Source organism: Humulus lupulus, chromosome 9 (assembly GCF_963169125.1).
Source record: "Humulus lupulus chromosome 9, drHumLupu1.1, whole genome shotgun sequence".
NCBI classification, from domain to species: domain Eukaryota; kingdom Viridiplantae; phylum Streptophyta; class Magnoliopsida; order Rosales; family Cannabaceae; genus Humulus; species Humulus lupulus.
In genome coordinates this window covers 71,826,709-71,843,122 of record NC_084801.1, presented here as the reverse complement: position 1 = coordinate 71,843,122, position 16,414 = coordinate 71,826,709, and the positions used below count along the sequence as shown (strand labels likewise).

At 44.8% G+C, this 16,414-nt stretch overlaps 1 protein-coding gene across 1 annotated transcript in view; it reads right to left on the bottom strand.

Annotated features, from left to right (window-relative positions):
- The window catches only part of LOC133799793 (uncharacterized), a 46,707-nt gene extending 30,515 nt beyond the window's left edge, over nt 1-16,192 (bottom strand). Inside the window, exons 1-4 of the mRNA XM_062237789.1 lie at nt 16,008-16,192; nt 15,492-15,604; nt 5,453-5,604; nt 3,886-4,158 (exon numbers count right to left, since the gene is read on the bottom strand). Coding sequence (XP_062093773.1) covers nt 3,886-4,158; nt 5,453-5,604; nt 15,492-15,604; nt 16,008-16,192 — 723 coding nt within the window. The remainder of the gene's footprint in view (nt 1-3,885; nt 4,159-5,452; nt 5,605-15,491; nt 15,605-16,007) is intronic.
- Between the last annotated feature and the right edge of the window lie 222 nt (nt 16,193-16,414).

Below are 16,414 nucleotides of genomic sequence, written 5' to 3'. Positions count from 1 at the left end.
TTGCCTAAGGTGAAAGTTAACAGGACTCAGGTACTAAGGCAACGTAGAGATGTCGAGGGGCGAAGAGTCACAATGGCTGACACATTAGTTCAACATCATTTTCAAAAGTGATAAATGGAACGAGGGACCGCACGAGAAAAACGGTTAGCTTGCGATCTATACCTTGAGAGGTACACCTCGAGTAGAGAAGTTATTCCCAAGTTGAAGTGGGGGAGCCCACTAATTCATATGTTCGAAGGATCAGGGTACTTGTTCAGTTTTGGTGTGTGAATCTAGAGAGAAACACAACAACAGATGGGTTGTACAGTGTGAAGACATGCATGACTGATGCGAGTAGGTCAGGTGACCAATTGAAACTACAAATAGACAGTATGCATGTGCATAGGCTGAGACCAAGATTGGGCAGGTTTTGCAGCATATTATGGGACATGCTTAGTGGTTTATGGGAACACAAGCCGAATGATTCTGAGAACATATGCCGAAGGGAGACAGCGGATTGGGACAACTTCAGACCTCAAGGGTGAGGTAAAGTGCAGTCAAGTTGATCAAGATTCAACAGGCCGTCTAGAATTAGGCAAGGTTGATTTGAGGACAGAAATTGAGGCACGATGCTGAGAGTGAGCATGAGCATAAGCCAGAAGGCAGTGTAGTGGTTCCGAATGATGTTAGATCATTGACCACATTGTAGAAGCTCAGAGGAGCAGTGATGCTTATGGTCAGGAGTGGCCATTTCGCATCAAGCCATGGGTATGCAGTAAGGCCGGAGGGCCAAAAGTCTGGGAGACTACTTCGCGAAGTCTGTGTGCAAGGATGCACTAGATATTGCATAAAGGCTACAGTTGGCATGAGTGCCACGTTGAATAGAGACATGCCTTCAATGGAAGGATTTTTCGTAGGTGTCGTTGGGAACGGTTGGTTTGCGAACCTCACCCTGAGGGGGTGCACCTTAATTTCCTCCTCGTCAATAGGAGAGTAGGCATTGGAAGATTGGCAGGAAAGCAACAATCAAAAGATGTGTTGGCTTTGGGGTCAGTGTTGCAAGAGCTGCTTGGTTAACTAGAGGGGCACCGTTATGGACTCGGAGGAGTTCATGTATACAAGGAGTATTCGAGTGCAGCAGCAATACTTCATGGGAGGATTCTGAATAGCGACGATGACATGGGGTCCTTGATCGAGTCCAAGGGTGGATGTGGGAGATCATCACCAAGTTGGTGGTTCTACAGTGGTGGAGGGACTAGTGCAGAGTCAAGATTCGGAAGAAGCGTGGAGTGAGCTTAGGAGTCGAGGCAAGATGAAGATTGACCAGCGTTCTGTCGATGAGGGCATCAAAAATTTAAGTGGGGGAGAGTGTAACTTGCCAGCCTTGAGGGCATGTTACAAGCTAGGATGGCACTCGGTCAGATGCACATGCGAGGGTGCAGGCTGGTGAGCATGCTGATGCCTAGTTTGTACGGCAGTGACATTTTCGTAAATATCTTTAATATTGCCCGGAAATGGACGGGTCTAGGTAGGTTCCATATTGAAGGGTCAATGAACGTAATGGTACGATCGGATTTGGGAGATTCGAAGAATTGGCGAGCTGGAAGCCAAATATGTCTCCCAAGCAAATATCATATATGTTCCTAGTAGAAGGCTAAAAGCTCGGAAGGCTCTTTGTAGGGGGAGCACCTGGTGTCCGCTCTCCACCACCCCCTGGCGCAGGTGCGTCAAGTGAGCTACTACTAGTTGGGAAGACTAGTAGGGCGGGCATATGAGGACCACGAGGGGACTAATATGTCTCCATGAGTAGGAGTACTCATGGACATTACCGGGTCGCGCCGGTAGTGCGTCGAAGTGTGCTGCCAGAGGTTTAAGGGTACGGTTCCCTTGGCTTGCCAGGATGCCGCTTGCATGGAACGTGGCCCAAACCTTCGAGAGATGTCGTGGTGCACCATGACCATGAATTTCTACACGAGATGGCACGGGAAGTCATTCGTGGGACTTGTTAGCATGCAAGCATTGGAGGGTGCACTATGCTTGAGCAGGACAGAGGTCCAGTGTGTGCTACTAGTCTGGCAGCCAATCTCGAGGGCTTGCCAACATGCATGATGGTATGGTGCCTTGAGGATTGGACCATGGATGTATCAATTCCTTGGTCTGTGACGTGAGCTAATCGGATAGTATCGAATGGGGCATGATGAGAGGTGTTGGCATGTCAGCTTGGTGTTGGTTCTTGGCCACACATGCTACCTTGACTTGCGAATGTCTGGGTGAGCATTGGTGTTGGGATTTGCCTTGCCATAGTGAGAACCTATGGACAATGTGAGTGTCTTGGCTAGATAGCCTTGATGCATGTTTGCACTCGTAGATGCTTGAGAGCATGACTCAGCAAGAGTTGTTCGAGAGACAGAAGTGTGCAGAAGCACACGGTCGCGCGAAAAATGTGCCCATTATTATTCGAATGGTTGGAAGGCTGACCTTGGCTCAGAGGAGTCAAGGTGTCACACGGGCATTTCTGCTGTCAAAATGTCAGCCCGTGACACTATGCATGTGGATGAATATTTGGATAAAATGTTATACTTTGATTGCTTATGAATGATTGGGGTTCCAGTGATGGATCCTAAAAGGATAATTACCCTGTCATCATAGTCTGATTGTCGTGTCGTTCATTGCAGATTGACTTGGATAATTATGCGTCCAAGAAAATCTTCACAAATAGCCGGCAGGTCTAGGACTAGGGATGTTGATCAGGGCCTGACCCCTCCGCCAGTTCCTGAGAACTGGCAGTAGCTCATGGCAGACATGCAAGCTCGGCTACAAAGCCAGGATGAACAAATCCAGATTTTGTGGCGGCATGCTCCATCAGGGAGCGTTGCCCCTATTGTGCCACCTGCAGCGGTACCTGTTGTACAACCGGTTGAGGTTGTAAATAGATGGGAGTCATTGTATGAGCAGTTCAAGAAGCAGCAACCCCCGATCTTTGAGGGAGGACCTGATCCATTGAAAGCCGAACAGTGGATGACCATGATTACTACCATTCTGGACTTTATGAGGGTAGAGGGGCATGACAGATTGGCCTATGCCACATATATGCTGAGAGAGGATGCGTAAATTTGGTGGGAGGTGGCATCACAAACCACCAAGCCGTCTAGCCAATAATAAGTCTAGCCATTATATGGTAACGACAATAATAAGTCTAGAGCGGCCGCCAAGCCGCCTAGCCAAAAAGGATCCTGAAAGAGACCCTTGTAAAAATAGTACTATGCATAATGACGAGAAGGACGCTTCTCGCAACAAATAATAAGAGCGCACAAAAATATATAAAAGGATAGCTAGAACCCAAGGGTCAAAATATCCTTACAAAAGTAATCAAGAGGCACCAAAAGAGGTCTCAGTGAACCCTCTCGCATGGGCTCCAAAGGACCTCCAGCCTGGTAAATAAAAGAGGGGAACCAACCAAACCCCATCACACAGGCTTAAAAGGGCCTCAAATGCAGTAGAACAGGAAATAAACAGCAACACATATATTTATACATTAAAAAAAAAAGAGTTCTTGAGATAGTACAAGAATTACCAAAAGAAAAGTAGCAGTGATAATGGTATTACAAAGTTAAAAAAAAAAAAAAGGGCAAGACTACTTCAAGGCCTCCTATAGTGGGCACTCCACAAGGCCGCTCGGGCAATGGCCTGTTTGCCAAAAGAGGAGAAGTCGAAGTTAGGGTCCTGCCTCCACACATTGTAAAGAGCACGATCTATAGACCTGCGCTCGGTGATGACCCTCTCCGCCTCCAAGGATGCCCTCGCCGCCTCCAAGGAAGCTCTCTCCGCCTCCAAGGAAGCGTTCTTCTCCTGCGCCGACTGTAGTTCGGCCCTAAGGGCCTCGGCTTCGGTCTCCAATTGGGAAACCCTCTGCTGCGACGCAGCCGCAGTAGTGTTGACCCCCTGGAGCTCGCGCTCCAAGCGTCTAGCTTTGCCCTTTAGCTCCTTGATCTTGGCCTTCGCTTTCTCCCTCTTTGAGAGCAAGTTGGCAGACTTAGTCCAGTCCTTTGACAACTTGACCTTGGTTTCGTTAAGCTCATCTTCAAGCTCCTGGACCCGAGCTATAAGACAGTCCCTCTCAGCAGTAGATGCGGAGAGGGTGCTGGACGTGTCGGCATACCGAAGAGACACAGTGTAGATCTGCACAAAAAAGTCAATGGCGTCAGCAATAAGTAACAAAAAGAAAAACACATGTACATCTATACATAATACTAATCGACGCAAGGTGCAAGAACTCACCCAGGTCGCGGCGCACCTTAGAGTGTCCCCAAGGTCTGGTTGAGTCACATTCCCTAGACCCCTCCAGTCGGAGACAGGGAGGCCCGAGGCAATTTGAATGTAACGCTGCGCATAAGATGGGGCCATCCTAGTCACCCAAGGCTCCGCCTCCGTACTGGGAGCATCTTGTTGGACAGGGACGGACGACCCGCTCGCCAAAGCAGGAGAGGGCGCAGGAAAGGAGAAAAACTGAGACCCTGGTAGATTAGAAGGGGGCTCCGCGAGGTCGATGAAATCAGCCCCCGGTAAGCCAATGTCATGGGGAACCTGGGGGAAGGCATCACAGCCATCAAGGCCAGGGGGAGCGTAACATCCCGCTGCGGCCTGCGGGTCCAGAGATTGAAAGGCCATATCCTGGTCATAGGAGCCATAGGGGGGCATCCCTCGGGGGACAGGGGGCGTTGATGAGATCCCCCACATTCAAGGGGGGCATCCCCTGGCTCCCCCTCGGCCTCACCATCGTGTGGGAACAGCCCAGCCGGCGCAGCCGTAGTCTTCTTAGACCCAGTAACTGACCACAGGAGCTTGGGGTCAGAGACCGGGGACAGCTGGTGGCGGTTGAGGTTCGCCACAGTAAATAGGAACGCCGCCTTCTTCAGGGCGGAGTCTGCATCAATGAGGTTATTTATAGCCACCGCCTCTGGCCCAATGACCGAAGGATTAGCAAATTGCTCTACATGTTCCACGCCAATGTCAGTACAAGCAAGAGTACGAAACAGTAAGTTCTAATAAGAAGAAAAGAAAGACCAGGGCACTTACTAGGGCCGGCGCGAAAGTCTTCACGAACAGAGAGAGGGCCCTCTACCCAAAAAAAGTCTTGTTTCCAAGACCCTGTGTTGGACACTGAGCCCTCTATCAAGGGGAGCTCGTTGTTGGCCTTCTGCAGGTAGTAGAAGCCCTCGGACTTGTGCACTGCCATGAGGTTGTACAGGGAATGCACCTCTTGCGCCGTCGGGGCGCGTTCAACCTTTTCCTTGAACCAAATGAAATGGCAACTTATAGTCAACCAACTGTTTGGTGACAGTTGAAGAGGGGCCAAGTCGAAGTAGTTGAGAACCGCCACGAAAAATTGGTGCAAAGGAATGGTACCACCCGCCTTCAAAATATGTTCACTCAAAGCCACATGACCCTTCCTAGGGTGGTCGACCCGGCATGCCTCCTGAGGAGCATATAGGGTGTGTTCTGGAGCAACGCGGTAGTGCTTCACGATCTCCTTCAATTTGTTCGGAGACACATGTGATACACGCTCCAGTAGAGGGGAGTCGTCCTCTTTCTGGATGGACACCTGTCTGTGTGCTTTCGGCTTATCTGCAAAATCAAAAGAAATATGTGAGGAAGAGGCAGAACACTTAACCCTCCATTTTTTCTTCCTAGCAAGAGTTTTCCATCGAGGGAGCGATGGCGGAAGCACTAAGCTAGGATAAACTGAGACTAGGGGCTGGGGAGAGGAGCTAGCAGCCCCATGACCGTCATCAGGCGAGGAGGGAGTGGGAGGTTCTGGCGGAATGTGTCCCTCCATAAATTCTAACTCCCACCACAATTCAAAAAGGGTCATCCTAAGACGCGCTATATGGTCACTAAGGTCCAGGGGTGAAGGTCCTCCATCTCCTCTCGACACCGAGTCAATTTCGCTCTCCACCACCCAAATTTTACGCCTAAGTTCGGCCATGCACTCAAGGTGGTGAATGCGGGCTTGCCTTAAGGAATCATATTCCTGGTGACGGTTGCCCTCAAGGGACTCTAAGTCCGAGGACAGGTCAATAAACTCAGCCCTTGGGGGTATGTCAGACGGGCCGTCACTGGCCATGTAACCACGTCCCAACAGCAAAAAGGGGTTCACGTATAAATGAGAGAAAGGCTACAAAACACAAAGGAATAGGCTTAATATCTCTAGATGCAAACGCCCTAAATGACCCACTACAGGATATAAAAAAAAAAGAGGAGGGGCGTGCATATGGTCAAACTCGCTACAAGCTTGGGCTAAGGTACCCCATCCCAAGTACTGCTGGTTTGCACCCGATAAAAAAAATAAATAAATAAAAGGGAGAAGGAAAGAAAATATACCTCAAGCGATTAAGAGAGCGAAGTTGGGGTCCAAAGGAGGTCGAGGAGCGAAAAGCAACAAAGAGTCAAAAATGCGTGTCTGCAAGAATGGACCAGAAAGATGTGTTAGTCACAAAATAGACACACCAAGAAATTAGCTCATATGTAAAAAAAAATGAAATAAAATGAAGTGAAAAAATAAAACAAATGAAACTATGGCAAAAATGGGGTCATGGAGGATTGAACCCCTTACCTCTTGAAAAAGGAAGGGCTCTCCAAACCAATAAGCCAAAGAAGTGGAGTGAAGATTTTAGGCCATGTATGAGAGCCTATTTATAAGAAGTAAGGTGAATAGTCTACAAGAGCACCTAAAGGTCCTCTCATAGACTGGGGGGCAAGTGTGGACGCCCAAATTCCACCAAGGCAAAACATGAGGGTTATGCCAAGACAGCATGGTCACGCACGGCCCCGCTCGGACGCCCAGGCGCGACGCCCCATGGCCTTGCTCGGCCACCTCGCCGCGACGTCCGCTGGCCTCGCTCGGCCACCTCGGCGCGACGCCCCCTGGCCTCGCTCGGCCACCGCGCGCGACGTCCCTTGTCATGGCCCAGCTGGGAAGCCCGTGCCACCATCTAGTACCAGCCTCCTCGCGTTGAGGGGCCTCACCATAGGCCCAAGTGGCCTCGCCTCACCTCATAGGCTGAAGTGGCCTTGCCTCGCCATAGGCCGAAGTGACTAAGTGGCCTCACCTCATAAGCCAAAGTGGCCTCGCCTCATAGGCCGAAGTGGCCTCGCCTTGCCATAGGCCGAAGTGACTAAGTGGCCTCGCCTCATAAGCCAAAGTGGCCTCGCCTCGCCATAGGCCCAAGTGGCCTCGCCTCTCCTCATAGGCCGAAGTGGCCTCGCCTTGCTATTGGCCGAAGTGACTAAGTGGCCTCGCCTTGCCATAGGCCCAAGTGGCCTTGCCTTGCCATAGGCCGAAGTGACCAAGTGGCCTTGCCTCATAAGCCAAAGTGGCCTCGCCTCGCCATAGGCCCAAGTGGCCTCACCTCGCCGTAGGCCGAAGTGACCAAGTGGTCTCGCCATGGGCCCGAGTGGCCTCGTCGTGGTAGCCCCGTCATCGTGCCTCGGTGTCCATGGCCTCATGGGGGCCACATCCACAACACACTCAACCTCAGGGACAGCCAAAGAGCCGCGCCATCAATAGGTCTTCCAAGGATGCCTCGCGAAGGAACGTGAGCCACGCCGCATGGTGGCCACTTAAGTGGAGCCATACACCAAGGGTCAAATGGGACATACTTGTACAATCTAATGCTGGGTACGGATACCAGTGCCAGTGGAACTACTGGGATAAGAATCATGGTCCGTACGTCTACGGCCAAAGGTCAGAGCAGACACCACTACCTCTTGCGCCACTATGCCTGCCACCATTCATCAGACATGGGTACAGACAAGTAGTGGAGGCATTCTCCTGACACCTGCTCCTGTACTGGATGTACGACCACAACCTCTGAAGCCACTCCCCTGACATAGTACTTAAGTACCCCATGGTCTCCTGGACCACTATGTACCTAAGGCCACTAGAGCCTACTATAAAATGAACTCTAACACCACCTGAAAGGGGGTTGGAAGTTTTACTGTAGCAAAGGCTTGAGAGTTAATGAAAGATTGATTGATTTCTCCATTGTTATTCTGTCATAATTCTTGAGTTATTGCTTTGATTTCCATAGCTTTTTTATTGACGATCCTGACTTGATAATTTCTTCCAACACAATTTAGTTGACGAGTTCTCACCGTCAACAAAGTGAATTATTGTTATAATATGTGAATTTATGTGAATATGTGATGGAGATGCATGTTTAGTTTAATTAAATATGCATGTGGGCCCCGAGGTCATAAATGTGATATGTTTGTGATAAATCTGTGTAGCACGATTTGAGATAGTCCTAGGGAGCCATTAGTCAAAAGTCACAACGGGGTTGAGAATCCGACCCGAGGCGGGTCGATGGGTATTGTGGGTATCAAATGTTTTATGGGGTTACCGGGTTATGCAAATATATATTTGGAGAAATATTTGAGGTTGGAATGTCTAGGAGGGAATATGGGGGAAATTAACCATTTTTCCCTCGAGGATGTTTTTGGTACCCCGAGCCTTGAGGTAACCTTAAAGCTTAAGTTAAATAAAACAAAGCCCAGCAAGCCTTTAGAAAATCAGAAACTGAATCTTTCTCTCCCTCTCCTTTACTCTAGTTTTCTCTTACTCTTGGAGATTTAGAGGCATCTTGGAGGTTCTTTATGTGAAAACCAATTGGAAACTAGGATTTAAGCTAGAGTTTGGGAGGCTTGGAGCTTAAGGAACTGAGTGGTCGGTTCAATTCTATACAAGCTAAGCTCCCTAATGTGTTTAATTATGTTGATTTGCAGCTGAATTCTGTTGATATTGGGTGTTAGGAATTAGACATGCATGGATTAGATTCTAGGATTGGTTTTGATTGCTTGATGGGTGTAGGAACTGGTTTCTGAGTTGTTTGTTATGTTTAGGTTGTATAAGTATGAATTTTGGGTTTAAGTGTTGGGTTGAGGTGATTTTGGTAGTGTTGGCTCCAAGGAAATGCAGGGAAAGAAATGGTTTTTCTGGGTTTGGAGGCGAAGGGTGCGGCCCGTGTGCACGCGAGGCCTAGGGAGGCCATGGAGCTCGAGGCACCGCAGCACTTGGCCAAGCATGTCGCGGCCCGTGTGTGTGTCCAGGGAGGTGTTAGCCTTTGTTTTGAGGCTAGCTGTGGCCCTTAAGGGCTTGGGTCGCGACCCTAGCCCAGGTGCAAGGTGACCTGTAGGTTTTGACTTGGGAACTTAATTGTTATGGCTTGGGATGGATTTTATCACCTGGATTGATAAAATTCAATGTCCCGGAGATTAGAATTATGGCTCGAAGCTACTTAGTGGATTAGAACTTGATGGATGGAATTGTTAATGCGTTGTGACTAGGTTTTTGGCGAGGCTCGGACTAGGGAACTGTGCTCGGGACATTGGTGCTTAGAAAGCTCGGGACACAGGTAAGAAAACTACTGTTCCCATAGAGCTTGTGTTGCAGGGCTAGTCCCTATATGGTTGCGTTGTGGGGCATGGCCCTTTGACTGAATTTATGTGTGTTTTCATATCTGTTTCGTATATTATGTGTATATATTAATGATGGAACGGCGATGGCCGGGAACGGCGAAGGCCAGGAACGGCGAAGGCCGAGAACGGCAAGGGGCCGGTTGCAGCGTTTAGCACGTGGAGTATGAGTTGTCAGGGTGAGACCCCAAGGGATACCTGGGATATCCTTACGGTTTAGAACGTGAACTCAGGGCCTGGTAAAGCGCCTGGGACAGCATGGCCGTACCTGTATGACCTGGTGTTGGCTTCATTTTATATTAAGTGTTTGATATGCGTTTACTATCTGCTTTTGAGGGTTTTCTTGCTGGGCTTCGGCGCACGGGTGCTCTACAGTGCAGGTAAAAGCAAAGGGAGACTCAATCAACCCTGAGTATGGCGAGCGAGATGAGCAGCGCGTACATGTCTGGTCCACCTGGTTGCCTTGGCCAGGGGTGTTTTTGGGAGATGTTTGTACAAAACCTTAATTTTTTCGTTTAGTTGTCTCTAACTAAATTTTGAGTTGTAAACATTTCTAAACAATGATTTTGGGATCCCAAATGCTATATTTCTTATAATTTTCAATGAAAGGTTTATTTTCAATTTTATGACTCTGATTATGGTTTAAGTACACTTTTGTCTTAAAATCTCGGTTAGGGAGTTAGTTGCACTTTTAAACTCACTTAGTAACGGTTCTATGGTCGTAGGGCGTTACAACTTGGTATCCGAGCGAGCCAAGGTTTATGGATTCTATAGAATGGCCGAACATGTATACTCGCCGTCAGTTGCAAGCTCGACTCAGGGTTGGTTGGTATGATTGACCATTACGTTGAAATATGTGCTTAAATTCCCTGTTTGCCTGTATATTTGGCAGAGAGCATGATGAATGATTTAATGCATGCATGATGTCAATGCATGGCCTGTTGTGTGTTATATGTTATTTGAGTGTTATGTGGATTGTTGCTTATGGTTGAATGATGTGATTGGGAGGTGGTTTTGGATGTTGTTATCATGCCTGATAAGCGGCGTCATTGGTTGCAGGGATATTTGTTGAGATGCCTCATCAATCATCTAGACTCCGCGGCAGTCGGGCAGAGGATGATAAGCAGGGTCAAGACCCTCCACCTGCCCCATAGAATTGGCAGCAAATGTTTGCCGAAATTAAAGCAAGGCTACAACGAATAGAGGAAGAGCTTCGCCAGCTGAGGCAGCAGGCCCCTCCACAGGTTACTGGGTTGCCTATTCCGCAGGTTATGGCGCCAGCGCTAGTTCAGCCTGTTGTGGAGAATAAGTGGGAACCCTTATATGAGCGGTTCAGAAAACAGCATCCTCCCAACATTGAGGGTGGACCAGACCCAGTACGGGCAGTGCAGTGGATGAATATGATCTCCTCCATTCTTGATTTTATGAGGGTTGAGGGGAACGAGAGGGTAGCTTGTGCAACCTACATGTTCAGAGAAGACGCCCGCATCTGGTGGGATGTAGTGGTTCAGAGGAGGAATGAGACAGTTATGACCTGGGAAGAATTTAGAAGTATCTTTAATAAGAAATATTACAGTGTGGCAGTCTGAGCTGCGAAGGTTGATGACTCTGATTATGGTTTAAGTACACTTTTGTCTTAAAATCTCGATTGGCGAGTTAGTTGCACTTTTAAACTCACTTAGTAATGACTCTAAGGCAGTAGGGCGTTACAGACTTGGTGTACGCTAGGGATCGGATGGGATCGTGCTTGAAGGTCGATTTGACTAAGCAAAGCTATCCGAATCAAAGGTAAGAAACTGCACTCGGTTATGTGTTAGTGTTGGGACTAAGATCTCCCTATGTTTATATGTGATGTCATGAAATGGTATTATGCCATGGGATATGTGATAAATGGCCTAAGAGTGTCGGAATCAATACTTGCGCACAGGACGCGGCTCAGCCACTGGTAACTGAGGTAAAATATATAATCACTAAGCTCAGCCTAAGTGAGTCGGAGTCAGTGGGATAATCAGAGGGTGCGGCCTAAGGACACCGACCTTGTATTTTGGCATGATATGTTTAATGTTGTTTAATTGATGATTGTGACGAGTTTGTTATCGGAATAACTGATTATTGGTCTATAGTTTGATATCACTAATTTTGTGAGAAGTATGACTTGTTATATGTCTTATAGTCGTTTATTGCTATTACACTGTATTATGGTTTCTTGTTGGGCCTTGGCTCACGGGCGCTACATGGTGCTGGTAAAGGCAAGGGCAAAGTGGACCAATCCTGAGTTGGAGAGCTTTGAGGCTGAATGAACATATTCTGCTGATCGATCACCAGGACCGAGGAGTGGTACAGGATGAGAGAAGCCTAAATGTCTGTTTTGCCCTTAGAATGGCAAGTACATGTTTATAACCTGGAATTTTTGTAAACTGACTTTTAAACTCTATTTCTTTTGGGATCCCATGTACAAAATGTTTAATTACATGAAATGTAACTTTTGTAACCAAAACCTTTTAACCCTAGTTCAATTATAGTTTCAGTAACATGTTTCTAACTAAAGGACTTGATTAGCAAGTCTTGCACCTTTATAAACACACAGTGTAACGGTCTTGGCTACCTAGGGCGTTACAGAGATCCTAACAAGGGTTAGGCCAGGGCCCTATAGATTAGCCTTACCCCAGCTTGGGTAGAAGCTCATAAGGTGTTACTGTTGCTAATGTTAAGGAAAGAGGTGTTGAGAACTACCCCTGATTGGGTGAGGAGACCCTGGAATTTTAGTGGGATTTATTGAGTAAGGAAAAGCTAGTGGAAATCTTGGATTGAAGAAATAAATTTTTACTGAATAAGATTGTCACTCTAGTTAGAGTGTCATAAGAGATACAAAGGTAAAGGAGTTGACTCTGAAGTTATAGTCAGATTTGCGGGATTAATATCCCGATATGTTTGAATAAATTTCGAGGATAAAATTTCAATAAGTTGTGGATAGTTGTAACATCCCTAATTTTCTATTAAGGCTGAGTAGTTAGATTATTGTGCCATGAGAGCATAATCGGATTTATATGTGGAATTAATTGAATTTATGGGTGATTATGCGGTATAGATGAATTTTACGGTAATGTGAATAGTTATGCGTGTTTATGTGTATTAAATATGCTTGTGGGCCGGTTTATGTTAATTGAGGCATATTTGTAATTTTTGACTTGTTGAGGGTGTATTTGTAATATAAATATATGTGCTTTATGAGTGAGACCATGGTATTGTGGAGATATATTTGAGAAGTGTGGTCCGAGGTGATCTTAGTGAGCGGATTAGCACAATAGTCACAATTGGGTTAAATACCAATCTCAGGGTGAGCCTAGGGATATTTTGGCAATTTATTATTGGGTAATGAGAGTTTATTTGATGATTATTTGGGTATGTCAGGATTATTTAGTAATTTATAGGACTACTTGAGGCTTAGTGGGAAAATGGTCGCAAATGACAGCATTACCCCTAGGTGCATTAAAGAGCAAGGCTAGAAGTTAGGGGCATTTGGTCTTTTGTGGCAAAGGATAGGCTTAGTCTTCAGATGCCTTATCTATCCAGGGTCCTTAGGAAGTCTATAAGGAATCAGGAAAAAAAAATAGAGTCTCTCTTCTCTCTCTCTCTCTCTTTCTTGAGGCAATGATGGGATTTGAATCACTTTTTAGGAGTTGGAGCTTAAGGATTTCTTGCTACTGTTTGTACCTACAACTAAGGGAATTCGAATTTTCACTGAGGAATTCATAGGTAAGACCTATTTTCGTAGCTTTTCTGTAGTGTTTTTGACGAGTTAAGGTTTTGGTTCTTATTTTGAGAGTTGTTGGTTTTAGAGTGTCTTAGAGGCCATGGGTTGTTAATTGTTGTTTTTATGAGTTGCTGGTGTTATTTTGATGATTGAACTAGGTTTAAATGTTGATGTTAGAGGTTTTGGTTCGGGAAAATTTTGGGGAAAACGCTGGGAAATTCTGGGTTTTGAGTTTGAGCTGCAGCGCTATTCTTCAACCGCAGCGACCCGTGTGCGTGAAATGGCCTGAGTGGTTTCTATATGATCGTTTTTTATACAAGAAGATAGCAAGGACACTTGATAGGCTTCAAGGGAAAACTTCTTCTATTAGATTTATATATATAGCTCATAAGATCGTATTTATACAAATGGTTATATATATATAATTTTTGCAATCTATTAGGGCCATAAATCGCACTCCGCTGGGCACTCGGAAAATATGCTTCCAACACCTTTATCCTCAAAACCTTCTATTTCTGTCATTAAGATCCTTCCTCCAAATTAACATCTAATTTCTCTAACACTAGATTTTGAATAGCTTAAATGGCTAGAATCAACCTTATAGAAGTATGTTTGACCACCAGCGAAAAAACTTCATGAAAATCTATCCCTTCAATTTGAGAAAATCCTTTCACCACTAGTCTTGCCTTGTACCTTGCTTCTTCTACACCAGGTATCCCAACCTTTTTTCTTAAAGACCCACTTAGAACCAATCACTCTTTGTCCCTTTTTCTTAGGAAATAACACCCAAGTCTTATTCTTAGCCAAAGAGTTGATTTCTTCTTACATTGCTTGTTTCCACTTCGGCCAATCGAATCTACTTTTGGCTTCTTGGAATGATGTTGGCTCTCCCAATTCAAAAATATCAGCTAAATCTATAGCAAATGTTATAAAATCCGCTTGAGCATATCTTATAGGAATATGAACTTTCCTTCCCACTCTATATCTTTATAAGACATAATCTTCAAAATGTTCTTCAAGACTCATGATTTCTTCTTCAGCTTCTTGTTGATCACCATCTTGTTTACTTTCAACTTGATCACTTGCTCCACCTTAATTACCATCAATACCTGAATTTTGATTTTGTAACTCAACATGAGACTTGTTTAGAGCCTTGCTTTGTTCAGTAGCTTGTTGAACTTGTACTTACAAGTTAGTCTTATAATATGAATTTTTATCAAATATTACATCTCTACTAATAATGCACTTTTTATCTTTAGCTAGCCAAATTCTATAACTCCTAACCCCACTAGGATAGCCTAAACAATATCCTTTCTTGGCCCTAGGATTGAGTTTATCTTGACATACATGCACATATGCTAAACAACCAAATTTCTTTAAATGATCATAAATAGGAGGTGAACCCAACAAAAGTTCTTCAGGAACCTTGAAATCAATGGTTAAAGATGGTAATCTATTTATTTAATAACAAGTTGTAGTTGTTGTTTAAGCCCAAAAAAATGTTGGCATCCCTGAATCATTCAACATGCACCTAACCTTGTCAATTATAGTCTTATCCTCAGCAACGCCATTTTGCTGTGGTATTTTAGGACATGAACGATGTCTAGCTATTCCATTTTCAACACAAAAAGAGTCAAATTCTTTCTTACAAAACTATAAATCATTATCTGTCCTAAGTCTTTTTATTCTTTTACAAGTTTGATTTTCTACTAAAACTTTGTATGTTTTAAATGTTTCAAATGCCTCATCTTTAGATTTAAGAAAATATAATGAGAAATTTCCTTGAATAATCATCAATAAAAAAAATAAAATATTGAGAGTTAGAGAGTGATAATGGTACATGTGTTGAACCACATAAGTCTGAATGGATGTAGTATAGAGTTCCCTTAGTTTTGTGAACTCCTTTAGCAAACTTGAGTGAGTGTGATTTTACCAATACACAATTCTCATAAAATTCCAAATCTGAAATTTTCTTCTTATCCAAAAGACCTTGAATTGGGAGTTCTAGCAAACCCTTAACACTCATATGTCCCATCATTTTGTGCCATAACTCTGTTTGATCATCCCTTTATATCGAGACACCAACTTCACCCAAAATGACCGAACCTTGCACAACATACAACTCATGTTCAAGAAATCCTTTCAACACCACCATAAAACCCTTTACCACTCTCAAAAATTCACTTTGAGCATTGTAAGAACAACCTAATTTTTCTAGCTGCCCTCGAGAAATCAGATTCCTTTTCAACCCTCGTATGTGGCATAGTCAAAATCTTGATTGTACCATCCCATAACTTTAGCTTTATTCTCCCTTCAACACCAACATCACATGCCTGGTTGTTGCCCATGAGTACCTTGTTTCCCTGAACTCTTTTGTAGTCAATAAACCATTCCCTTCTAGGTGTCATATGGAAAGTACACCCATAATCTAAGATTTACTCGTACTTTGAATATGCATTACTAACTGTTAAAACATCTCAAACGGTAATTAAAACATCAACTGTACCAAACTCATCTGAGACAGCTGCTATGATTCCAAAAGTCTTTTTTATGACTTTTGATCCTTGCTAGACTCCAACTGAGGACATTGCTTATTGTAATGACCCTCTTTATTACAAATCCAACAAACTGTTGACCCTTAAGCACCATTTCTTGGCTGTGACCTAGACCATCCTTTTCCTTGTGATTTCCCCTATTCTCCAACCCTCGTCTAACAGTCAAACCTTTTTCACTCTGTTTGGATTGTTTGCCATTAGCCTTCAAATCCAATTCTTTGGAGTAAGTAGCTCCTGTCGCTTACTCTCGAGTGAAAGTGCCATTGCTATACTTAATAGTGTCTTTGATTTGGTCATATTTTCGAGGGAGAGAATTCAGAAGAAAAATAGCTTGGTCCTCCTCATCTATTTTAACTTCAAGATTCTCCAGATCGGAAACTAACTTAGTGAATTCATCTGTGTTTTCATCAATGGATTTATTCTCATCCATCTTGATGCAATAAAACTTTTGCTCCAAATAAATTCTATTTGGTAAAGCCTTTGTCATATACAACTTTTATAACTAATCCAACATTTCACAAGCTAAAGTTTCTTTGATTACCTTTCATAGAACTGAATCGTTCAAACTCAGAATAATTGTGTTCCATGCCTTCTTGAGAATCTCAGCCTTGTTCTTAATTGAATCTCCCATCTAGGACTTACCTTTGAGAGC